The sequence below is a fragment of the Cornus florida genome, unplaced genomic scaffold (genome assembly GCF_030987335.1).
Source record: "Cornus florida cultivar Cherokee Brave unplaced genomic scaffold, ASM3098733v1 CherokeeBrave_3.0.0_Hap2_Chr09, whole genome shotgun sequence".
NCBI classification, from domain to species: Eukaryota; Viridiplantae; Streptophyta; class Magnoliopsida; order Cornales; family Cornaceae; genus Cornus; species Cornus florida.
Genome location: NW_026775579.1, coordinates 72,003,924 through 72,031,647, shown reverse-complemented (window position 1 = coordinate 72,031,647; position 27,724 = coordinate 72,003,924). Strand labels below are relative to the sequence as shown.

The 27,724-nt window shown below is 37.0% G+C and overlaps 2 protein-coding genes across 2 annotated transcripts; one reads left to right on the top strand and one right to left on the bottom strand.

Annotated features, from left to right (window-relative positions):
• Positions 1-1,756: 1,756 nt before the first annotated feature.
• On the bottom strand, positions 1,757-2,365 carry LOC132272836 (uncharacterized). Its single transcript, XM_059773916.1, has one exon. The coding sequence runs from the start codon at positions 2,363-2,365 to the stop codon at positions 1,757-1,759; it is 609 nt and encodes a 202-aa protein (XP_059629899.1).
• A 17,510-nt stretch (positions 2,366-19,875) lies between these two features.
• On the top strand, positions 19,876-25,898 carry LOC132274360 (uncharacterized). Its single transcript, XM_059775622.1, has 2 exons — positions 19,876-21,964; positions 25,413-25,898. Exon 1 carries the CDS (start codon positions 20,583-20,585, stop codon positions 21,924-21,926), a length of 1,344 nt encoding a protein of 447 aa, XP_059631605.1. The 5' UTR covers positions 19,876-20,582; the 3' UTR covers positions 21,927-21,964; positions 25,413-25,898.
• Positions 25,899-27,724: the final 1,826 nt, after the last annotated feature.

Below are 27,724 nucleotides of genomic sequence, written 5' to 3'. Positions count from 1 at the left end.
TCTTTAGTCCAAGAGTTTGCGTAATTTGCATTTGTCATTTGACAACCTCGATCAGAGGGGAGGTGGCCACAGGGATAAAAAAGCAAAACCATGTATAGCAGTAATTTTGGGAAATATAGAGTCCCTCGGCCCTCTTCAGCACATTTTATTTTTAAAAGAACAGGGACGAGGCTTTAACAGCCCCTTACAAATATAAGGCCTCCAGGGAGATTGTCTGAAATTTAAACATAATATTTCTTTAACCATTTGGCATTGAAGGAGCCCAGAATTTTGTTGCTGCCAATCCTTCCGATCTCATAATATCCGCTATCATTTGCGGCTCTGATCTCAAAGGTGCCTTCCCATTTTGGAGTAAACTTAGGTGCCGATAGGTTTTTCATCACGTGTACTGCTGATTTCAGTACCAGATCCCCTTCCTGAAATGCTCAAGGTCTTATAGCGGCGTTGTATGCTCGAGCTATCCTTTTTTGATAAACTATGAGTCTGTTCCTCGTATGTTCTTTTTGTTTTTGCAAGCCTTCGAGTTCTCCAATTCTGGAGTTGACTTAAACCTGGCTTCGTTCAGCCAGACTTCCAGAAGGGATCGCTATCTCAACTGGGAGAACGGCCTCGGCGCCATAAACCAAAGAGAATGGTGTCGCGTTAGTGGCACCTCTAACAGTAGTTCGGTATACCCAAAGCGCGAGGGGAAGCTGCTCCGCCCATTTGTCATGTTGCTCCTTCAATGTTCTACTTAGGATCTGTAATAGAGTCTTGTTGGTCACTTCTGCTTGTCCATCACCTTTGGGATAATATGGTGTGGATTTACGGTGGGTCACCTGGTACCTCCGTAGAAGTGCGCGGACTCTGCTGTTAGCAAAAGGGGTCCCATTGTCAGACAAGATGACTTGAGGTATGCCAAAATGGCATATGATATTTTCCTTGATGAAATTCGCCACCACTTGCCCTGTCGCCACTGATAAGGCCACTGCCTCAACCCATTTAGTGAAAAATTTTGTCGCCACAAGCATCCATTTCTTCTTCTTAGACTTTAGCGAGATTGGGCCTATTAAGTCCATGCCCTAAGTGTGAAATGGCTAGGAGGCCTGTGTAGAATGCAACTTTACCGTCCGGGCATGAATGTTGTGGCTATAAATTTAACATTCCTGGCATTTTTGGGCATGCTTTTTGCTGTTCGTCTGCATTGTAGGCCAATAGTAACCCAACTGTATAATACGATTATGCAGCTTCTTCCAACCTTGGTGCTCATCTTCATGAGCCTGTTTCAGCACCTCAGAAGCTTCTGCAAGGCCTACACATCTCTTGGCTCTGCCATCGAAGCCTTATCTCATCAATTCACCGTTGCATATGAAAAATTATCTTACTTCCTTTTTAACAGAACGGCCTCATCGCTGTCCTGCGGGAGGGATCGCTTTCCAAGATATTCCACATATTTCTGTCTCCAGTCTTTTTCAACACTAGCCACACACTGGGCTTCCTCGAGTAGTTCTTTGCATTTTGTACATGCTTTCTGTATAGCCGCTGCATTTTTCGCCATTGTCGGTCAATAATATCCCTATCTTTGCACCCTCCGATACAGGCTCAAGGAATTGTCACCCCACGTGTGCCTATGAATTTCAGTCAACACTTGGCTAGCCTCCAGACTCCCGACACATCTTACCAAAGTTCCACCAGGTGTTCTGAAGTATAATACCCCCAAATACAATGTAAAATTTTTGAGTTCCAACAAATAAATTCCAACCGTGCTTCCCTTTAATTATGACTCATACGGAGTTCGCCAATCGTCCTTACTTTCTTGGCCAGCAAATTCTGCATCGTACAGGCATGACTTGTTCTTCTTATGAATGCAAATATCCACCGATTCTCTCGCAATCTTAACTTTGGACGCCAATGTAGCCAATGTATTCTGTTGTCGATTGGCTGTCCGGGGTGCACGAGTTATACGGAGTTCATCAAAATAATTACTGAGTTTTTGGATAAATGTTCTATATGCCACCAAAGCTGGCTCTTTGATAGCATAGGAACCGTCCAACTGTCTCACCACCAAGTTTGAGTCCCCTTGAACATGTAACCGCTTGACCTTAGCCTCCCGTGCTGCTAAAAGACCAAGCTCTAAGGCTTCATATTCTGCCGTATTATTGGAACATCCGAAAGTGAGCTTATATGAAAGATTTTGGGCTTCCCTTCCTTCGGGAGTCAACACTACCCCCGCGCCTCCTCCCGTAAAGGTCGACGACCCGTCAAATGACAATGTCCACATCATATCCTTGTCCGCACAAGAGCCTGACTCAAACTCATTATATAGAAGATCATCATATACTGGCTCAAAATTACCAGTAGGGAATTGAGCTACCAGATCTGCCATGGCCTGGCTTAGGATGGCACGGGGTTTGAGGCATTGAATGTCAAACTCCGCTAACGCTAAGAGCCACTACGCCACTCGTCCTGAAATAATTGGTCGCAAAAGCAAATACCACAATGGGTCACACTTGGTGATAAGGTGGATAGTATGGGCGAGAAAATAATGGAAAATTTTCTTGGCTATAAATGCCAGAGATAAACAGTGATGCTCTATTGGAGAGTAGCGTGCCTCGGCGCCTTGTATAACTCGGCTGATGTAATACACAGGGCGTTCACAGCCTTTTCTTTCCTGGGCAAGAAGCGCTCCAATGGAATGCTCAGTTGACGTGATATAGAGCTTGAGGGGGACTCATGGCTGAGGAGCCATCATTGTGACTGGCGAGGACAGCAACTTCTTAAGTCGGTCAAACACTTGTTGGTGTTCTTCATTCTATCCGAACTCGGACCTTCCTCTCATCAGACTACCAAAGTTATGTGTAACTTTGGCAAGAGCCGGTATGAACCGCCGTAGGTATGAAGTCCGTCCTACCAGACTCTTTAGCTGTTTAAGAGAGCGGGGAGGGGGCATCTCCAAAATGGCCCGAACCTTACTTTGCTCAACATCAATGCCCTTCCGATGCACTATAAAACCCAAGAATTGCCTAGCCTCTACTTTAAAGGCGCATTTCAACGGATTCATTCTCAGCTTATACTTTCAACACCTTTCAACGACGCTTCTTAAGTCAGCCAAGTGCTCACTTCTGGCTCGCAACTTCACCACTAGATCATCTACATAATCTTCCATTTGTTTATGCAACATATCGTGGAAAATAGCCATCATGGCTCACTGGTAGGTAGCCCCAGCATTTTTCAAACCAAAAAGCATGATTGTAAAATGGAAGTTTCCTAAGGGAGTGTGAAACACCGTCTTCTCTACATCATATTGCGCCATTCTTATCTGATTGTATCCACTGTACCCGTCCATGAACGAGAACATATCATGTCCTGAGGTTGAGTCGATCAAATTATCAATTATGGGTAGCGGAAAGTCATTTTTCGGGCAAGCCCTATTTAAATCCCTGAAGTCAACACAGACTCTGATCTTTCTATTTTTCTTCTTTATTGGGATGACGTTGGCCAACCACGTAGGATGCTGGATAGGCTTGATGAAACCAGCTTGCAACAACCTTTGCACTTTCTCCTTGATTTGTAACTCAAGCTCCGGACGAAAGGTCCTTTGCGCCTGCTTGACTGGGTGTGCATCCGGTCGTACATTGAGGTGATGAGCCACTACCTGGGGATCTAATCTAGGCATTTCTTCATACGTCCAGGCAAAAATATCTTCGAATTCCTTGAGCAAATTTATTAATGCCGCCTTTTCATCACCTTTCAACCTTCTACACACATAGACCACCTGAGGGCGGCCACCATTAGCTAGATCGACCTCTTCTATTTCATCTTGATTAAGCTGAATTGGCTGGGTTGGTTCCACTTTTGCTTCCTTCTCGTAGTTTAGTAATTCGGCCTGACATGATTCCACTCGGGGGCGTAGTCTCGCCAGAGGTCTTGCCCCTCAACACCGTCATAAGCGGTAGATAATCTTTCCATTAGACAAATGTACCTTTTTGAAAACAGCTGGCTTCTTCTGATTGGCAATCATTTCGGGCATTTTTTTCTTCTCTCTTTGTTCTATCTCTTCCCACTTTGGCAAAGGTATAGCCGACAGCGGCTGGGGTTCTTTAACATCTTCTAGCTCATTAAAGAATCCAGCCTCCACTATATGGGATTCTTTTTTGGTAAACGGCCGATCAGAGCAAAGGACCGTAACCTGCTTCCCATTCCAGAACCCTTTTATGTATTGATGGTAAGAAGACGGGATAATCCCAAACTTATGCATCCAACCTCGACCCATGAGCAAATGGTAAGAGGTATCCGAGTCAATGACATGAAACTTAACTGCACCTTTGAACTTTCCAATTACTAACTTAGTCGTCACGTGCCCCTCGGTCCTCCGGATATCGCTTCTAGACCCAGCAATCTCAGTTGGCTTCCGAATAAGCTTCTCGTCCGGGAGCCCACTTCAACGAAAGACTTCCAAAGGCATGATGTGATACCCCCCGATTTTCGGATGCGGGTTGGCCAGGCCCACGCTCGAATACCCGAGAATATCAAAACGAATCGGCAATAAACGAACACAAAGTACAAAAGAATAAATAGGAATAAATAATTTGTTGAAAGAAAACTAAAATAATAATCCAAAACTAAAACCTCAGAATAAATTTTATAAATAAGAAACTATTATGATACATTCAACTTCTTCATTTCCAATACAACTCGGGAATCCATCTGGTGGACCCCTAATAAAACTCCAACACTAAAATCAACAACTGAAGATCTCCAATGCTAAATCATGAAGAAAACTCTTACGTCGTCAGAAGAATGAGTAGCAGTCTCTACTCAGCACGAACAAGCTCTAAGACCTGGAACCGTCCATTACCTGAAAAATAATAGTGGGTCAGGCCCACGAACAAGTTCTATCATAACTATAATCCAAACAGAGACCCGATACGCAGGTACATCCTAGACAACTCAACAATAACTATTTAGTCCATATATATATATATATATATATATATATATATATATATATATATATATATCCACACTAAGGACATTCACTGAACTATAAAGGGGTCTCAGAAGGCAACATACAAAAATGCACCCGAAAGTGGGCATGAGTAGCTAGACCTAATAGGGTACACCTCAACCTATCATAGCCAGCTACGCATCCACTGCATATACGCGCCCTAACCAATGACTCTAAGACTCAAGCTCATATCGTGGTTGTAATGACCCGGTCATTTTCATTCATTTCCTTCTTCCTCAAATTTTACGGATGAATTTTTTTCATTGAAATTTCTTTTCTGGGTTTGATTTCTTGTCACTTAGTGTCATCTCGAGTGCTCGAAAATGGTTTCTGAAACTTTTTTCTTGGGATTGACAACTTCCTTTAAGGACCGAGTCATTTTCACATTTTTCATTTTTCGTCACTATTCACTTTTGTCTTTTCTCGGTTTCCATTTTTCCTTGCATAACCTCACTTGTTATGCTAGGATTTGATTCTGGTTTTGTATGTATTCATGGTATTTGATTTCCATGACATTGGTATTTTTACTTTTCTTGAAAAGCATGCTAGATTAGTACTTTTCTTGTAAAGGGCATGAATGTGTAATTAACCTAAACTTGAGGGGTTTTAGTGTAATTACGGAAAGTAATTATTTTTCGTCTTAGGGACCATTTTGCAATTTAATTTGGAAGATATTTTCAAAAAGGACTTGTTTGAAATTTTCAAAAAGTGTGACAAGTGTCACATTCTCATTGGTCCACTTGCTGACATTTGTGTGGAAATACTTTGATGCCTTGGATGATGACATGTGAAGGGTGGAGATTCACCCACTTATTGGCATGGATGGTTGACAAATGTAGGTTCAATATTAAGTCTTGGAAGTTTACATAGGATGGTGACAAGTGTAGGCTTGAGATTAAGCCTAGGAATGAACTATAGATTCATGACAAGTGTAGACTCACCATTTAGTCTTGCATTGTGTGTGTGTGAGAGGTAGTGTAAGAGCACATAGTGAGTGGAGGATTTCTAGCCCTTTCACTCACCATTTTACACTTTATCATTTTCATTTTCACTTGTCTTCAAGAACTATAACCTAGCCACCATTGGAGAAAAGCTTGGTTAATAGCTTTCTTCTTCATTTTGGCCTCCTTCCACTCACCTTAGATATAAAACCTTGGAAGAGAAAAGCTTCCTCTCACTCCCCTCTTCATTAACCCTAAACTTGTTTTCCATTTTGAGCTTGGTTGCTTGGATTATAGAGATTCAATTCTCTATTGAGGTAGGGGTGGTTGTATGTTTATCTTCTTTGGGTTTTATATATATTGGAGCTTAATATATATTGATTACATGCCTTTTTAAATTCTTGTACTAGCATGTAAATAAAGATTTTTTATGCTTGACTTAGGATTTATGGGTTAAAGCATGTATGTGACTATTAAATTGTATAGGTAGGCTATTGTCTAATAAATTGCCTAATACTCATGATTCCATTGACGTTTTATTATGGATATCTTGAGATTACATTTATGATGTTAAGTAATATAGATTTCATTGAAAGCTTAGTATGAAAATCTTGTATGTGGCACTTATAATTACTTGTAGTTAGATTACTATATTTTATGATTTACAATTATCGCCTATATTGATAGTAAATTGATATAACATGATGTGTAATATCATTAACTTGCCACTTTAGACATGTAACCTTAAGACATGGGTTGTGTGGTTTTACCCTACTTGTGCTTGATAGGTAGTTTCATGCATTGAAATTGCATAGATGTCATGAACTTGTTGATTTTTAGAAGCTTGTAAGGATATGAGATGTTGATGGCTAGGGTTTGGCTCTAGTACGGAGGATAGGAATTCTCCTAAGTCATAGTGCGCACTAGGTAGTACCTTGTGGGTCGTAATTACCCAAAATAACTTGTATGGTCTCGTGGCCACATATCCTAGTCTTTCCATTATTTGATTTGCATTATATTCCAAGTTGTAAATCATGGATTTCTTGTAGCTTGTGATTTGGTGATTTTAGTTTCAATACGGTTAGTGTACTTGTTCATGTATACTTGAATGCTATGTGGTTGTCATTTCAAATATATGTATAGCTTGAGATGATCCCTTAGAGTACCTTGAAAATATAGACATTAGGTGGAATGCACCCTTGTGATGATTTATGTTTGGTTCACATTATACTTGAAACTATAGGGTATGCGCATACACCACATCCTACGAGTAACTTGATTACTCACCCTAGTTGTGTGGGTTATTTTATAGGTAAGGAGACAATATTTATGGATGCTCATCATCCATAGGGGCTCATGAGTACTTAAAGCACTTTTGTATATGGACATGCACTTGTTTAGCATGTTTTATCTTTTAGATGTTATATTTGTATGCCATGGATGTACGGTATTTTAGAAGCTAAGATGGCTTCCTTTTTGTAATAAGTATCTAAGTACATTTGGAAGTGTTCATTTTACATGTATGACATGATGCTAAAGGCCATTAACTTGAAAGGTTACAAGTATGTTTCCTCTAAAACTCAAGTATTGCCATTGTAACTTATTTGGGAGAAATGGAGGCTTTGTATGCTAAAACTTGTTAATGGAATGTAAAGAGACTTTAGGCCATATTGGTACATCTATTTTATCATATTGCATGCACTTGCATACTCACTTTGGCAAACAACACCATCCTTGATGAAACAAAAACTCTAAGTAGCATTTTTAGGGAGTTTTACCCTATTCTGTTCCAAGGGCATTTCGGGTATTTCACAATGCGTTTTTTTCATTTTTCCTCGAGATTCACATAGAAAACTCAATTTTGAGAGGGGTTTCTTCTTTGTGTTTTTCCAGAAAATGCCATCTTGGTCATCAAAAATCCATATTTGTCCGAAAAATCCTTACTGCCAGGTTTTGCAGATTTTTAGTGTAAATGTACTTAGTACTATTCATCGACTTTTTTTTGAAAAGTGTGACGACCGATCCGAAACTTCCGGGGGTCTTGTGGATGTATTTTAAGATTGCATTTTCAATTTAGGCAATTTAAAAACCTCCCGAAGCCCTATTTCCTTTCTTTGGCAGTAGCTCGGAGAAATTTTTACCCCCTTGACCAGATTTTCTTGGGGGCATTCTGGGCATTTTACAATGCATTTTTTTTTGTTTCCGTCCACGTTCGGGGTAGGAAACTTGATTTTAGGAAGGGTTCTTCTTTGAGTTTTTTCAGAAAAGTCCTTTTAGATGCCCGTTTTTACTCTCAGTTGCAGCAGTAGTGAGTTGACGGCACTGTAGCTGTCACGGCCTTCGTCGGGCCGCCGCGACGTCGATTTTGTTTTTGACTTTTCTCCCCCATCCGGACTCCAAATCAAGTGAATTTTTTTTTGAAATTGATTAATTTTTCATTTTCTATCCAACGGTGTGCTCGGTTGCACCCAGATATTTTTGGATAATTACCAGTTTACCCTTTTAGCTTTATTGCTCGTTTTTTTTTTTTGTTTTGTCGTTTATCCTTCGTCCGGAATCCGAATAATGAAATTCTTGAGTCCATCATGATTATTTTTTTATTGTCTTTCCAGTGGTGTGCTCGATAGCACTTGAATCCACTTTTTTGCAAAATGACCATTTTGCCCTTAGGTTCCTTTTTGTCCGTTTTTGAAACGACACTTCGGCATTTGTTTTCCTTTGGGTTCCATGACCTTATTAAGGGTCACATTGGTGTCTTAGAGACGTATTATATCTCTAGAGACCGTTGTTTCACCTTTCGCTTCTGCATTTCGGATCCGTTATCGAGTCATCTTTTGGTCATCACTGATGCACCAGGTTTACAAAACTTGGGCTGTCACAGTGGTACCATAATCATATATTTAAAGTTCGTCCAAACCAGAGTATGTCGTTCAATTACTCATTGAACTGACATAGAATCAATCTAGTTAGTCGCTCAACTTATTCAGTCGATCTGACTTAACCCTAAATATCCATTAATTCATGTAGTCACTCAACTTACTCAGTTGATCTGACTTAAAAAAAATTAGGATTCAATATTTTACAATCACTTTCTTTAATCCAATAGGTTAGGTATTAGCATTTTAAGCTAAGCCATCCCTAGTATGCCACCGTCCCATACCGGTGCATACGATCCACAATATCCAGATAATTGACAGAATTTAATATAGTAATTCCACAATTAAAATCCAAAACCATGTAAATTACAAACCATGAATAATAGTACTGCAATTTAAAATTTAAAACCAGAATCCAGGTAATTGCAGATTAGTGTATAATATTTCAGCAATTATATCCATTCCTTAATTCTTGTAATTGCAGAAAAAGACAATTATTTTAGCAATTAAAAATTCAGAGTATGCATAGGTTAAATCTGATAAATTATTAACCTTACTGTGCATTTAAAACAAGATTTAAACTCATGCTATAATCCACTAAATTGCCGAATTAAACTAAGCAATTAACTTCCCTCCAATCGTTAACAGCATGTAAAGTTGTATATTTTTCATACAGTTAAATCCATTAGCATAAATGTATAAATTAACATAAGGCTAACTACCTACTTATTTCAATTCAGTTGATTGATTTAAAACAGTTTAAAATAATATCCATAAATTAACCATTATGTTAACTTTATTCCAAACCTAGCATATTATCGTATATTATGCATTCTAGTTAATTGTCGCGTCCCAGAAATTCATTTAAAATTATTTAACCAGGCCCAACCATTCCTAGATACCAACTCCCGTGCTAACACCCTACACTGGCCAACATAACCAATGGTTACAAGAATCGGTTGATGTAAAATTTGTAGGTGTTGACTGGTTTGCCTAAACCGATTGATGTAAAATCCTAAGTGTCAACTGGTTTATACAAACCAGTTGATGTAAAAGTCCTAGATGTCAACCGGTTTGCAAGTGTTGACTGTTTCTTGTAGATGTCAACTGGTTTAACAACCAGTTGACGTTTTTGCCTCCAGGTGTCGACCGGTTTCAGCCAACCAGTGACCGAATCACCAAGGTGTCGACCGGTTCATGCAAACCGGTCGACGTGTGCATTAAACCGGTTAACCGAACTGTGACAATTCATCTTCCACGGCTCCGGCGACTACGTCTTCCTCTGTTAAGGTCCTAAGGCTACTGTTTTAAGTCTAGAACAACCCTAAACATTACTTAAACCTCTTATGCATAATTTAAACAAATTATAATCAAGAATCATGCAAGAAAATCAAAGTTAAACGAACATATACACATATACATAATCTACTGTAATTCATCTTTTAAGCATGTATACATGATTAATTTTACTGATTAATGATCCTAGAATTGTCCTAGGCATGCACAGAACACGAATCAAAAGGAAGGAGATAGAAATAGAACTTGCCTCTGTGGTTTTGGTTTGAAACCTTTAATCATCATCTGTCTAGACTTTCCGGCGACCTCTTGATTGTTGTCCACTCCTTTGTTGCCCTAGGTTTAACCCATGAGCAACACCCCTTCTTCCTCTCCTTGGTTCAGCCTTGGTTCTTGGCCGGAACCCTAATTCTCCCTCCTCTGTTTTCTCTCAAAACTCAATGTTCGTGAAACGAGTTTTGTTGCTTCTAAACCCTAAGCAAACGTAATATTATACTTATATAAGCTTAGTGCAAAACCTAATTCTAATTCTAAGAGGAAACATAAAACAAAAGAAAAGAAAATAAACTATAAAATATATAATATATAAGTCGGCTACGGATTTCATATTTATATAAAACCCTAAAATCATATTAATTAGATTTATCCCATATACATATATACCCTAAAATATATGTATAATCATCCATGGGTATGAACTGTACCCATTACCCTCCTATCCGAGTAGTCCATGAGACTCAAACTGTTGGTCCATCATTACTGTCCAAGCCCATCCTTTTAACCTAAAATTAAAATAAAGTAAAATACACATTTAATCTATCTAAAAATTACAATTAAACAATTAAATAAAATTAAACATATAATTAAGTTAAAACCCACAAATCAATGCACACAATTAATTTAATAACAATTAGTCAATTAAAGAAACTAAACAGGCAAATAAAATAATCAATTAAACAACCAATCCACGTAAATAAAACAATTAATCAATTCAACATAAACACATATCTACATAAGCACATAAAATATAACAACTAAATTTCAATTAAGTCATTTTTAAAACTAGGGGTATTACACATGATATTAAGAGACGAGCCATTATCCAAAAACGCCCGTTTGAGCTCGACTCCATTGAGCAAAGCTATAATATATAACGGCCTGTTGTGCGGGGTAGGGATGTATTTATTCTCTTCAGCAAAGACTATGATCGATCCAGACGACCTCTACGGGACTGGGAGTAGCGTGATTGACGCAACTTCTTTAACGCCTTCCTTCACCGCTAGCCACAGAAACTTAGCTATTTCCTTCTGAGCGAGGGGAGAAAAATCCATCTTCTGGAGGATAGATTTAACAGGGGTCATTTCCAATAAGCGAAACGCATCAAGGTCGTCTCCCTTGACTAGCGCGACCTGGGCAGGACCATCCTTGGCCTCTTCCCCGGTGACTGCTTCGCTAAACACTATCATTGCAACACCTTAATCATGCATAGGGAAAGGTTCCTCCCTTACATCCCTGGGAGGGAGAATAAGCTTGCCATTGGCGATCCGTCTGTGGAAAACATTCCACAAGCCCAACAATCATAGGTGCGATGACGAGTATGCCGATGATACATGCAGTACTTCGGATTGGCTATTTCTTCTGGAGCGGGCTCGCGGGCAATTTGATGTTTCCATGTTGGATCCATTTCTTAAGAATGGTTTCTACTTCTCCCGGAATGCATGGGAACGGGGGAGGCACTTCGTCAGATTTCTTTGCTCGAGGAGCGCGGGCTGGCCTCGTATTCTTTTTATTGGGAGGTGGGTCTGCGGCTGAAACTTGGGGTCTACGCCTACCCCAGTATTCTTCTTGCATGGCCCCTTACGCACAAATAACGAGATTACTAGCCAAATTCTGAGATGCTTTTATCAAATCAGCGAAGGTAAGGAACTTCAAGTTAATAAGATGGATTTGGAAGGACCCTTGCATGCCTTGTATGCAAATCCTGGCTAGCGCCTCATCTTCATGTGTTTTATAGCATTCTATAGCCCGATCATGGAATCTATGTACATACGTAAGCAAGTCCTCCCCAGGGCCCTGAACATTCTTAGTCAAATATAAAGTAGTCACTTTTTTTCCGCCTGAAAAAACTTAGTATGGAATAACGTAGCAAGCTAACTCCAGGTAGTGAGCGACCCCGATTCCAGATTCGTGTACCATTTGTAAGCTCTATCTGTGAGAGTCTTGGAAAACTCCCTGAGCCGCACAGTGTGGTCATTTCCAAAAGGTCCCAAGGCTTCTATAAATCGTACCACATGTTACGTGGATTACCCTTTCTTCCATCAAACTTGCTGAATTTGGGGGTTACATACCCCAGAGGATACGGGAAGAGCGTGACAGACTGCACATAAGGTGGCTCGGGGGCAATTTCTTGAGTCAGAACGTTCTTTTCGTTTTGCAACAGCGTTTCCAAATCTGCTATAATCACATAAGGGGACTGCTGAGTCAAATCCTGCTGGTATCCAAATTCCTCTAAACCCCTATCTCTGCGGATTACCTCATTTCAACTGGTGCTTGGCGTGTTCAGTCTTGCCAGTGCCGTGAGTGGAGTGCTGAAGAGAGTTCAGCGAGCACATAGTGGCGTGTCCTGTGGCCATCTCTGTTGACCAGTAGAATATCTCACCTCAGCTGATGATGGTTGCACACGTCGCGTGGGACTGCTTGGGCTCACCTGCCCCCCAGTGAGTCAGTCAGAGAAATCACCACTTGGGCCTGCACTTTACCGATGTACTCCTCTGTCGATAATCTCCCGCAGCAAGCTCACCACTTGGGCCTGCACTTTACCGATGTACTCCTCTGTCGATAATCTCCCGCAGCAAGCTCACCACCTTCTTCTGAGTGCCCTCAAGCTATTCCATTATGTGTGACAACACATTATGGGCCTCAACCAAAGCGTCGGGATAGATGATTCTAGTTCCAGGAAAGTATGACCCCGGCATACTAACGGACCCCTCGTAGCCTTCGCTGAAGGCGGGACTAGTCTGTGAGGGTGGATGATCTCTTGCACACTAATCTCATGTACGCTTGACATATGTGAAGCGCTCCCTCCCACTGTGGTCGCCGAAATGTTGAAGGTAGTTCTTAGTAAGATGGGAAAATCGTTCCACGTAAGCCAGGAGATCTGAGATCAGTATCCAAGTGGAGATCCAAGCAACACAAGGGACTCTTCGATAGTGAAGATTAAGAAAGGGAAGGTCGATCTCAGTATCCAATGAACTCGAGCTAAACTGTTCAAAGTTTTGAGAGTGGTGGTTGTTACCTGCCTTAAAGGCTGATTAATGCTCTTATTTATAGTGCTTACTTCCTCGGATAATGTCTGTTAGTCTTTTGAGTGAGCCCTACTTTACCCTAAGGTTTGAGGGTCTCCCCTCCAGACAGATAGGACGTTGACGGATGAACCGTGGCACTTTGCCCCCCGATCCAAAGAGGTAATGGCGCTCCTTAATTAATGTAGATCTTGTCAAATGTATTTCGTAATTAATGCCCTCTTTATTACCCATAGCTCGAGTTCGAGTACCGAATGTCCTTTCCCCCTTGCATTGGCCTCGGACCGAGGCGGTGCCTTGGATCTTAGCCACCTGTCCACATACCTTCAGATTCCCGAACCCTGTATAGGAATGGGCCTTCTCCGAGGTTCTGCCTTCTTAACCTCTCGAGGCCACATTCCAACAACATCTCGAGGTCCCTCTAATCCATAAAGGGAGGGGTTCACAGAACAGGAAACTCGAGGTCGCTCCAGCGGGGAGTGACCTCGAAAGAGCAGGAATCTTCGAGGTCGCTTCAGCAGGGGGGGACCTTGGAAGAACAGGAAGGATGGGCCCATCCGACTGGAGCGGGGCGCATCCTTAGGCGAGGAAGGGTAGTGACCCCCTCCTCGTTCAACAAGTCCAGTCGCGGGACAAGTAGCTCGAGGATACTTGGTCCCTTCAGGGGTAAGGCATGCCAAATAAGTATTGGCCAGGTGTGCCTATTTTCGGATGTGGCACCACTTGGACAGCTAGCATGGCGCAATCATCAACAGTTTTATCTTCTAATGTTTTGGATCATAATATATGGTTTTATTAGAGTGTAACTCAATTTCAAGATTCGTTTTAAAAGAATTGGATCGGTCTAATTTTTGCGGACTGGTTCAATATGCCTGGAGAATGAAGATTGTATACTGGGAATTGGACCAGATGCCTAGAGCATGAAGATTGTATACTGGGAATTAGACCAGTCCAACATTATGTGCAGAATCAATTTCCATTATCGTACTTCTTGTTTCTCACAATGATGCTTCTATTTTAGTGTTGTTTGATAAAATTAAAATATTGAAAATTTTAAGAGTTGAATTTTAAGTGTTAAAGTTTTGAAGTTATAGTTAAATAATAAATATTCAGTGTTAAGTATTTTGTGACACATTTTACCCTATTTTAAGTGATCTTTACCAAAATGGGCATAATTGGATAAACGCTTAATTAAGCAAGTTATCGAACAATAAAAAATTATATGTTATCACTATTCAATAGTTTAAAAAGGCTTAACCATTATCTTTAATTATTTAGACCACTTTCTTTGATTTTAATTTAGACCACGTGATGTTCATTTATATTTTCAAGTTCAGTATTTTTTTTTCCTTAATTTTGGGTATACCGGGTGGATGGTTAGGATAGAGATTTCCTGATACCAATTTGTTGGGTAGAAACTGAAACCTAGACAAATATACACAATAATGGCAAAAATTCTATAACAAAATATATGAATAAAGTTGAAAGAAAAAAAGGTCACCACAAGATAAGATTTATATGTGATTCACCCTCACAAACAGGGTTATGTCTATGATGATGGTATCACTATATAGAAGAATATTACAAATTGAAGAATGTTTTGATTCTTCTAGGTAATAATCACTCTTCTCACAATCCAACGTCACCCACAAACGAAGAAAAGCTCACCCACCAAACGAGAAAAATTTTCAAGAAAAATCCCCAATAATTTATTCTAACTCTACCTTCTTGATCAGAATCTCTCTCTGAAGCATCTCACAACAAAGTTGCCGCCTTTGGATAGCTGACTTATTGTTAGCATAAAGAAATTCATTACTTATCAATTTATTCCCTTAAAAGTTTGCTTTCCTTAAAATTTGCTTATTACCTTATCAAACTCTCAACTTGCGCATTAAGTCCTCTGTATGACCAAACAGTTGACTACCATAATTGTATCATTCACCAATGAAATTCTGCCAAAATTCAACCAATGAAATTCTGTCAAAATCCCAACAAGATTAAAGTTCATTATATAGAAGGTAATTTTTTTTTTTTTTGTTGAAGGTTGATTGATTTTTTTTTTTTTTTTTTTCACAAAGAATATACATATCAATTCTGATATATAGAATTGTTGGTGTAAACTACTTCCGTTACCATATTCTTATTTGGCAGTTTATGCCATATTCTTACTTAGCGGTTTATGTGCAGGTGTGTACACAAAAATGTGTTTAAATATTTAAAAATGAAAATGTGCACGTAACTTTTATATAAAAGTTACAAAATACTTATACATAAGTATAAAGTGAGAAGTGATCGTCCACAAGATATGTGACTTAGAATCTAGCTTGACGTAGTGAATGTGAGATTGAAAGGATGTTTGTTTGGTCGATTAAAGTAATGTTAAACTAAGTGAACATGCAATTAAAATACAACTAAATTAAATGGGAGGTGTTTTTTTTTTTTGGTACTCACACACACTTGTCTCTTTTGAGACTTGAACTCTTGACCTCTTTTTGGAAGTAAGAGGCCGATACTGCTAGACCACTGATCCGTTAATTAAATGGGAGTTAAGTGATAGGAAGAGAGACTTATGACATAGAATTTACCACTAAACTCATGTACTAAACTAATTGCCTTCCATTAATGAGAAAAGCTTAGTGTAATGAAAGTGTTAGCAACACTAAACTAATTGCCTTCAATTAATGAGAAAAACTTAGTGTAATCAAAGTGTTGCTAAAAGCACAAGCAAGAAGATAATACAAATGATAATGAATAACATGAATTATCTATCTAACTACCATTATTGTAATGATGTATCTAACTACCATTATTGTAATGATGTGTTTAGGGTAGAGATTTGGTTCTACCCTTTTACCTGTCCTATCCCTCTACCCAGGACACGATCATCTTAGTCGCAATGTTTTCATTGATCTCAATAGATGCCTACACAACAATTTTTATCTTCTAAACCTCCATCAATTCTAATTAATTAAAGTTGGCACTCATACTTTTACCATCAGATTTACACTCTAAGACTTATCGCATGTTTCTCTTGCCTTTATATATGCATCTTTATCTCTAATGAATTCTTAGGATGTATTAGAATTAATGACTAAGATCTACCCTCTATAACTTTTTCTTAGATATTTACAATTCTACATAGTTTGCCAAGTTTTTAGAAATATATAAACCCCTACAAATCTTTACAAAATCTCCATTATTCTAGAATCCTCCAACTCTCTCAACACCCCCCAATTTATCTCTTCTTCTTTTCTAAAACACAGTTTTAGTGTCTTGTTAACTTGGATACGGTCTTTTCGCCGAAAATATAAATAATTTAAAATTTAATTTAATCTTGACAAATAACTCACACATCTATTATTTATTTATTTATTTATTTTTTGAAATTTAAACCATGGATCCTCTATTATAGAAAATAGAAAAGATACTCATTATACTACATCACCTGGTGGTAAATAGTTTTGAATTTAATTTGTATCTAAATAAAAAATTTAGGTAAAAGATGTAAATAGGAAAAGTATATATTTATTATTACATTCCAAACAACATTTCAATCAATATCTATTAACAGTTCTATAAGAAAAATAGCTCATCAAGAAACAAGATTTCAATCAATATCTAAAATAGAATTTTTGTTGTTTAATTTATACTGAATGAAATTCGAAATATGATTTGATTTGAAGTCATTTCAATTGACATAATATGCACAGAGATACTATTTAAAAAAAAAAAAATTAGTACAGATATTATTCCCATCATTACTTTTATATTGAAAGCAAATTTTTTTTCTTTCTTTCTTTGAGAATACTTCAAAGCCAAGGGCATCATTCTAATAAACCATTTAAACAAAAGAGGGAGACATACCTTAAACTAAATATGTGATGGTATTACAAGTTAGATTTATTTTACGAGTTCCTTTTGATTTTTTACTTATTACTAGTTACACGGAACAAAAATAAAATTTGATAATTCAATTGAACGCGTAATTATGAACAGGTTAATCACTTATTTATTAAGTACATGAGTTTGATAACGCAATTTGAATATAATTGAAAACGCTACTTAAAATGAAATAAAATTTTAAATTAGAGAGACATCATTTATCAATCTATACTAAACGCTGAAAATTCAAATATATATATATATATATATATATATATATATATTATCACTTAGAACTTCAATACTTAAAATTCAGTTCAATTATGAAAAAAAAATAAAATAAAATAAAAAATTAAGATTTTAAAATTTTCATTACTTAATTTTCAATTTTTTCAAACAGAACCAAAGTTTATAAAATATATATTGATATATATATAATTTTTTAAGGACAAAGTTCACAATATTGTAAGTGTTGCTTTCACATTACATCATCTTATTTTTTGCGTGGCTTAGATGAATTGCATTAACTTATTCTTCTTATTAAAGGTTCGATTTCTCATATTTTTTCCAAGTATATAGGTAGACTTTATTGGACACAAGTGGAATCATATGGAAGTGGTGGGCCCACGTATCAAAATTCTCTCAAGTACAGGAGAAGCGAGCCAGTTAAATAATTTGAGGACAAGTTTAATTAAAATTCTATTAATTACATAAACTTTAAAAAATCCTCCAAACTTTATGAATAGTTAATATTTAGAAATAATAAAAAATTTACTTACTAAAAAAAATAATGAAACGATTTAACATGAGAATTACAAAGCCCACTAAATCATCTCAATCTAAAATCCTTTTAAAGCTTCCTTGTTGAAATATATAAGTATATATATAGAGAGAAAATATAACCCATATTTTCTTCTCTCCCTTATAATCTTATTTAATTATTTTTTACTTTAGATTTTTCTTTATCCATTATATATATATTTTACATGTATGCCAAAATTAGATTTGTTTGCATGAGTTATGAAATCATTCTTGTTTGTAAACGATCTTATTATAATTTTTTATATTATAAATATATAAAAGATTTTTATATAAAGAATGATATAATTCATTTATATTTTTTAAAATTTATTTTCATAGTATTTTTTTGACCCAACTATATTAAAATTCTTGGCAAGGCACCGACAAGAATTTTGATCGGGGAGCCCACCACCTAATCCTTGCAACAAGACTTGTTTAGGCAAACGGCCCTTCCTGTCTCCGATCTCGTCCGTTCAAAATTGTTTATCAAAACATCTGTTTAAATTTCTCTATTTTTACCTTTTTTTATTTTAAATAACTTATAAAATCATATTTTAGTTTATAAAAATAAATTTTAATATTTTTAGTATTATATAAAAATATTTAAATAATTATACAATATTAGCAAGACTGAATACCTATCTTTGCCTCACCCAGCACCAATGTAAATTTTTATTTCTCTCACCCGAGAAAGGAGTATGGATTCTCTTCACTATTTTTTCTCATGAGGTATTTTACAGCATCATTTAATGATTGTCGGCCTGCTATATTATTATTTTTGTTTAAATTAATTATATATGTAATTATAATAGGGTGGGTAGTTTCACGTGTGGTCGCGTGTGTAGTCGCGTGACATGTTCATAAAGCTCAACGACAAAAAGTAACATAAAAATAAGTATTTTGATTAGGGATGGAATTTGGACTAGTTGGGCGGGTCAAGAGATTAGCTCACGCCAAATTCAAAGTTCTAACATCCAGTCGTGCCAAATTCAAGTTTCAAGTAACCCGTCACATCTCAACTCACGACAAACCGCATGAATTTCATGAATTTTTTGAATTATCCCAAATTATAATATCATACTAATAAATAAACGTTATTATTTATTTATTTTGTTACAGCATATAACTACGTACACTTAAAATAAAATAAAAATACTAATATCATGTGAAAAAAATCAATTTATAATTTGAAAACTAGTGTGACATAATAAAATTCCTTCTTATTATAATATGGAAAGAAATCAAATCTTATAATCTTATTATTTGTTTTTCTTAACTAAAAGTCAATTATCATTAATTTTTTACTTGAAAATTTTAAAGCAAGTGTGTCTAAGTTAGATGAATACCTATTATAAATAGTAAATAATCTAATTTTAATTTTATTTTACATAAGCAATGAATAACATTAAAAATAAAAAAATTATATATTTTCTTGTATTTCGGATTCCTTAGGTTGCTCGGATTAATAAAATAAACCCAAAATAAATTTAGACTCAAAAATTTATACCAATGCCGGTTTTTTTTTTTTTTTTTTTTTGACAACAGTGCCGTTTCATAAGTCCCAAATACTTTACCCATATTGGTGAAATTTTCAGGCGGAACTCGAATTGTTTGGGTTTCGCCCAACTACCTTGCCCATACTGGTGAAATTTTCAAGCGAAACTCGGTTGTTCGGGTTACGCCCACCCAACTCCCATGGTGTTGCAAAATCAGGTTCATCAGTAGCACAGTCGTACTAAAAATTTCGTTACCACCACACTCTCTCAATATGTGTGTGTGTGTTTGTTGCCGTAAGCTTTTTAGCCTCTATCTGGGACTCAACATAATAAATATATGCTAAAATGGTCCCACCAGATTCTGCAATACATTGAATCTGCGACAACCCTCTCCCATTGCTATATAACCACCAAGAATACGGACACAGACAGATCTTCATTTTCCAAAGCTAATAGAGGAGTTGTTCTTCGTGATATTCAGGAAAGTCTAATTTGGTTTTATGGGTGCCCAACTGTGTATGTAAGTTCTCGACCCAGATAATTTGATTTGCTTCTTTTGATGAACCCAATTGTTGATCTTTTATTTTTCATCTTCTTTCTATCAATTCAATTTTGGGTGAATTTTGTCTGTAACAAGCTTTCTTTATTTGGTTGATCGTGACCACCTATTAGTGGATTCTATCTCTCTCGATATATATTTATATATAGAGAGAGTATTGTGTGTATAATCTGAATCTATATGGAAGAAGTGTTGCTTAAATAATTATATAGATAGCTCCTGAAGGACCTCGAATGCTATAGGAGGGAATTACTGGAAATTTGTTTGGGGGTTTCTGAGCTGTAGGGTCCTATTACAGTGGACAATTGGCTTTTAAGGTAAATAAGTCATGGGTCTGATTTGTAAGACAGACTTTCACAGGGCAAAAATTTACTGTTGAACTAGGGATTTTGAAGGAAATGAGTTCATGGGTTTGATCTGAATTGTAGTTTTTTAGCTAGAAATGCAAGGGAATTTATCATCAGGGAATATGATTTCGGGCAGTGGTTCTTATGGGGGCCTTGACTTGCAAGGTTCAATGCGAGTTCATCATCAACAGCAACACCCAATTCCACTCCATCAACATCATCACCCTCTTCCTAGACAAGGGTCAATGGTGAATCCTTCGATTCATGAGGGTTTCCCCTTCCGAAAAGGGAGCATGCATGATTGCGATCAGACCATTTCTTTGGCAGATTACCCAAAGGGAGAAAGGGGGGAAAATCCGGCAAGTGATGAGGATGAACCCAACTTTACAGAGGATGCTTTTGATGGTCAAAACGATGCGAATAAAGGGAAGAAGGGATCACCATGGCAACGTGTCAAGTGGACTGATACGATGGTTAGGCTTCTGGTTACAGCAGTCTCTTACATTGGTGAGGATGCTACATCTGAATATGGCAATGGGTCGAGAAGGAAATATGTTAATTTACAGAAAAAAGGTAAATGGAAATCAGTTTCGAAGGTTATGGCTGAAAGGGGCCATTTTGTTTCACCTCAGCAGTGTGAGGATAAATTTAATGACCTTAACAAAAGGTATAAGAGGCTTAATGAGATCCTAGGAAGGGGAACTTCTTGTGAGGTTGTTGAGAGACCAGAACTTCTGGATGTGATGGATCACGTATCAGAGAAAGCAAAGGAGGAGGTCAGGAAAATTCTAAGCTCGAAGCATTTGTTCTATGAAGAGATGTGTTCTTACCATAATGGGAACCGATTGCATCTACCCCATGATCCTGAGTTGCAGCGTTCTTTGCGGTTGGCTCTTAGAAGTAGAGGTGATAATGAGAACAATGATGTGAGGAGGCAACCACATGATGATTTTGACGAGGATAATCAAGATGCAGAAGCTGATGATCGTGATGAATTTGAGGAGACTGCTATACATGATGATCGCAGGGGAATGTATGGGATGCCTGGGGGCTCTGCAAAGAAGATGAAGCAATCCGAGGGTAACGAAAATATTAGTCTTGGGAATGCCTTGACTACTCTGGGGTGTGACAAAAGTTCCAATTCTTACCCACAAAATACTCATTTTGATATAAATCAACTGTTACCTGAAGGGGTGAAAGCAAACCTTTTACAAAAGCAGCGGATGGAACATCGCTCACTTCAGTTAGAAGAGCAGAAACTACAAATACAGGCACAGATGTTAGAATTGGAGAAAGAGCGGTTCAAATGGCAGAGATTCTGCAGTAAGAAAGACCAAGAGTTGGAAATGATGAGGATGGAAAATGAGAGGATGAAGCTTGAGAATGAGCGCATAGCATTGGAGTTGAAGCGGAAGGAGATGGATGCTGACCGTAACTGAATGGCCAGTGTTGTCAAAATTTGTTTCTTTTGTTTTTGGTAAGCTGCCACCAATCTTCTCTATGGTTTAAAGTTTGTTTGAGAGACCTTGTCCTAGTCATAACCGTGCCTGTATATGCTTTTATCAGCAGTACTAGTTCCAGTGTCCTTTGGTTTGCCTTAAATGAAATGGTTTTGCCTATAGATCTAGATTATTTTGGCGGATAAATTTTCTGTTTCCTTATGTCCCTTTTAATTTGAATTTCTGGTTGTAAATTTGAGCATCCAGTTCAGTCTTCAACTTGTTGTTTCTCTTGATGATAATATATGTGGTTGCATCTGGTTCTTGTTTTCACTTCTCACATCGCATATGGTTGAGGCTTCATGTTCTATTTACTTTGAATTTCACATGCCAGGGGTTCAGCTCACAAAACTGATATAGCCTTGGCAGTTAATTTTCTGCCAAAGCTGTTGATCATGTTCACTCACATTATGTTTGCAAATATAATTATTCAAAGAAATGTTTGAGCGGAGTTTTTATTTTTCATTTTTCTTAAATCTCATGCAATAATGAATATTTTGGTGGTTGTAGTCCCTGTGTGCTAGGTTAAATGTTGTTCAAGATTATTTATACTCTTTTATATGTTAGGTTTAATATTTTGATGGGCAGCCTCTTGAAACTGATTAAAGAAATAGTGTAAAATAGATAGTGACTTGTCAATCTCTAGTGATATATCTATATATATTTTGTTCTCACCTTCTAAAATTTATTCCCTTAGAGGCCTAATCTAGTAATTAAAAAAAACCTAATCAATTATTTTTTCTTATTATGGAAAAAATAATTGATGGAATTGCTGTTTGCAGTTCTTACAACTGATGTGATAGCACTGATGGTTGTAGCTGATAAACTCTTTAGCATTGCTCAATGAAGAGTCAATATTTTGTTTGTGCTGCACTCAGAGCAAACATTGTGTTTAAAGGACAAAATTTTTACCGTGCTTTCATTCCTTTTTGGTTGATATTTAAGCCATTATACTGTCCTTGTTGGATAGTAAAAAAACACCTAATATTTAACTATTTTCCTGCTATGTATGGGCTTCAAAACATGCAAGATTTTGTTGCCAAATACATATCATTGTACTGTGTTTACTTTGCAAGATGTTATAACCTTGAATAGTTTCAATTTCCTGATATTTCAATTGTATCATTTAATAGTTTGAAATCTATGTATTTCTAATTCAATCGTATTTCACTACTGTTTTTTTAAACAGATAAATATACTCACACATACATGCTCGCTAGGGCTTGAGCCATCAACCTTCCCTTTGGGGAGGTGGAGGGCATACCACTCAAGTTCATGCTTTGGTATTGTTTGAATTACTTTGAATTAGAAATATGCTTAATGATTTCTTTTCAGATGTTACAGATATTATTTAATGATGGTTTGTTTGTTTCTTTTCTTCTACTTTTTATTTTTATTGTTAATATATTTTGACTGATAATATACCCTTATAGTATCAATAAAATGATGCGATTTACAAAAATGCCATTACCTGGTGTCAATTCTGTGAATATGGGTGCTGGGCAGGTGTCCATTACTTCCATTTATTGATGGATGTTGTTTGTAAATCTCGTACGAATGTAGTAACTTCAATCCATACAAAGAGGAATAAAGGGAAGGAGAGAGAAAAAGAGAAGGGGGGGGGGGGGGGGGGGGGGGGGGGGGAGGACAAATAAATGCTATTTTCAGACCATTGAACTTGTTGAAATGAATTTGTTCTTAAATCTTGCGTTCTGGATCCCCAAAAGTTGCATATCTGAGTAAAAAATAATGTAGCCCAGTTTTTGAACGAGGAAGAGATGAGAAAAGAGAGAGGCTGGAATTTGAAGACTAAAATAAATTGGAAACCAGATTCACGAGCCATAATGGCTGTTATAGTGATCTTCACATGATTTTAAATTAAAATGGTACTCTGATGCACGATTATAACTGGGGACACCAATACTGCTGTAGCAAAGGAAAAGAAGAAAAAAAGTGAAGGCTGAGTAGTTCTAAGCAGTTCAGTCCAAGTAGCAAGTATCTGTTACTGATTTCATGTGTAAAAACACACTCCACCAGCTTAGCAACTAACTTCTATTTGACCAAGGATAATTGGTTAGATTTAGCCTGACGAAAGGAAGAATTCTTTCTCCTTGTTTCTTGAGGAATGATTAAATTAGTTTATATTCTTTTTGGTAATGCTTTGACCACTTGAGAATATAGCATTTCTTCAGTGAAGAGGCGGCGAATCCTTCTCTAGCTCATCTTTGTGGATACATTGATTGGAATGAAAAGGTCAGACAGACCTGAGGAAGATCATTACTTTGCTTATAGTAGAAGATGGGGATCATCTAAGCTGAGGAGAGTAAATGGTTGAGAGGCTTTTGCTGCTTCTTGGGAGTTTGCTCCAATAATGGGGCTGAGATTGTGGGCGCAACGGAAGGTTCTTCTAGCACGGAACTATGCAAGGGAATTATTGGAATTTTGTTAGGTCAATAGGATTTAAGTTGGCATATTTCATTAATCAAAAATAGAATCTGTAATTTTGTTTTTATATTTACCGTAGCTAGATGTTAAAAAGTAAGTTAGTGTCAAGTTAGTTACCTCTTGGGCATGGTTAAAGACTGAATTCAAGCTTCAACCAAGGGCAAAGCGTAATCTCCAACACCAAGGGTTAAATGTTAAATTGACATTACTATATGGATGAACCAAATTAGGTTTTATGCATTCAAGGATTAGGGTTTTGATAATTCATGATATGATTAGGAAAACTCTAATTGATATGCATCAGAAGTGTTTTAGGAACTTCCTTTCATAAGATTTTGTAAGTTTTGGATTCCTTTGCACTTTGATCGATTGAGGTATCTCAATCAATGCCTACTGGAGAAATATCTCAATTGAGCCATTTGAGCAAATGGTTTCCTTTTTTGACGTAAGCACTGAAACCGTATTATCTTTACATCTTTGATTTGTTTATTGAATACACTATATCACAGTACATATCCTAAGAGATACAGAGTATACAGAGAGATAATTAAGATAGAGAGATCTACAACAAAACTGATTGCATTCATATATTTTTCTTTTAGCATTCATCAATTGCATTAGATTGGTGTGTATTATATTCTTGTGTTGACATCATCATTGTTGTGGTTCTTGAATTACTAATTTGGCATAGCTATTACACTTAGCGGTTCTTAAATCCCTTCACCAGTCATTATCACTGTAATTTTCCATTATGATGATTCTGGAAACGGATATGCTAGCTGAGGTTAGGAGATGTATGTAGCCTGTTCTATTTGGTGAACAAATGACTGCGTGCAATTGTATCATAAGGTACAAGAACCCAATCCTCCTTGTATAGAGAAGCAATTTGTTTGACTCCTTTGTTTTTCTTTCTGATGTATTTTATTTCATAAGACAGAACAGAAACATGAAGTCCTGGTGATTATCTATTGCTATATGCAGATTCTGTGTTCTTTGTTCCCATCGAACCTTGTCCTATTGCCAATGCAGTAGCTTTGATTAATCAGCTGCATGTGACTACAGCAGACGCGTTAATACTTTTCTCGAAGGTCATAGGATGAGTCCAAGTGAACATGCTGCTGCTGGTTCTGTTGTCGAGCAGGATTTGCGTATCAAGTTAAGTGTCAGATGCAGGTGTCCCACGTTCAAAGTTTGCCATTTCTAAACGTTCGCTGAAACAGCTCGGCCGTCTTTTTTAGCTTTTGATGATTTGTTGCATGTCATGTGGGAGGTTAGTTTTCTTGGCAAAAGGACAGTGTTCTGTGTTGCAACATCCTTTTCTGGCTCAGGAACTGTGTTTCATGTATAATTTAAAGACTTGTTTATGCTTCTTTTTTTTGTCTCTCTTATGAAGACCAATTAATGGTTTACATATTTCATTCACTGACTAGAAATGGAGCGCTATTAATTGTATCCTGCAGCCTAAAATGTTTTATTTTCTTTACCGTTGTTAGGATACTCCCAAGTGACATTTTACACATTGTTTGGCTGTCTCAACTACTAAATTTCTGGTAGGCTGGGGCTACTACTTAAAAGTTAGCCCATATGACTTCTGAACAAACACATTCAAGTCTTCAAGTGAAAGCTTATCCACAGAGAAGTGGGCACTAGAGAGAGAAAGAGAGAGGCGCGCGCTCATTCTGTGTCTTTCTCTGGGCCATTCAAAAATGACCTCTCGTATTAGTGACCGCCTCAGTAGGAAGTAGGAACCCATATCCTTTCCGATGCACTGGTGCTTTCAGGTGCAATGGCGACGATTGGGATTGTTCCACCGGTGGGACTCACGGGTGGGTGTTACAACAGTCCAATGCCACTGGATATGATTTATCCTCTTCTCGGATAGGACAAGAAGAGGATAAATCCTTTACTTATATTCATTTTAGATGGCCTCGTATACTGAGTTAATCTTTTTATTTTAAAATGAGATATTGTTTTAAATTGTGATATTAGCCAAGTATTGCAAAAATATAGATTATTATTATTATTATTTTTATTTTTTCCAATAGATAAATACACACATATGCTTGGATCCTCAATCTTCCTTTGGACCCAGTGAGTTATTTATCACAAGTTATTTCACTTGAGGAGTCACACTCTAGACTCTGCCTTCACTGAAAACTGATTGATCCTGACCATTAAACATCAATCCTGTAGTTGAGTTCATTGGATGAGGTTGAGTCACAAATTCTCTGCAATGGGCTCCATGAGAATGTGGACACTAATTGCTCACCCCCATTATTACTCCACAATTTTGGGTTGTCAGACAAGCCACACACACACACTCCTATATTTACACACACTCCTATATTTACACACACATAAACACACATATATATACATACATACATATATCTATATATATATATATCTAAGAATAAATTTTTGTTGTTTCTTAGCTAGTGCATAAACTGAGAGGTTAACCCACATGGCTGACACATGATCTCAGTTTACATTCACATGTCTACCATGTTCAGTTAACCCTTTGTCTACATGTAGCTTCTAAAATTGGGCCACCAAAGGTACACCAAACAGATATTAATATTGGTCCATGTCCATCCCACATGCTTCATTCCTCCACTTGCTGTTCCAATTTTAGTTTATGCAATTTTTATTATTTTTATTTATTTATTATACATACTCACACACCCACAAATACCCTTCAACTCCTCACACTCTCTTTTAGTGAGTAAGGCTTTGTTTGAATTGAATGATTTGGAGAGATAGGGAAAGAAAAGAAAAGAAAAAAAAATGATAATGAGAAGTGTGTTTGGATGACTTTAGTAAAGAGAAATTGAATGATTTGGAGAGATAGGGAAAGAAAAGAAAAAAAAAAAAAAAAAAATGATAATGAGAAGTGTGTTTGGATGACTTTAGTAAAGAGAAAAGGATAGGGAGGGATCTCAAATGCTATCCTTCTAGAAATGAGAAGATAGGGAGGAAAATGATAGAGGGTTAAGTAATATTTTTATAATTTCAAAACTGTCCTCAATAATTAAAAGAATGAAATTGTTATTTGTCCAATCTAATTAAACATGATGATAGTAATTTGGTTGTTATCATTTCATTTCTTTTCTCTCTTCTATATTATTTTAAATAAGTATATTATCATTTACTTGTTTTTCTTTCTTATCTATCCAAACCTGAATAGAGATTATTGTTATCATTTTTATTCTTTTCTTTTCTCTCATAACTAATGCCATCTTTTTCTTTTTTTTCTCTCATGTGTATCCAAACAAAGCCTAAAAATTATACCA

Bases quoted from the DNA above. Each gene is read 5' to 3' on its own strand.
- LOC132272836 (XM_059773916.1), bottom strand. From the start codon at position 2,365: ATGGCAGATCTGGTAGCTCAATTCCCTACTGGTAATTTTGAGCCAGTA.
- LOC132274360 (XM_059775622.1), top strand. From the start codon at position 20,583: ATGCAAGGGAATTTATCATCAGGGAATATGATTTCGGGCAGTGGTTCT.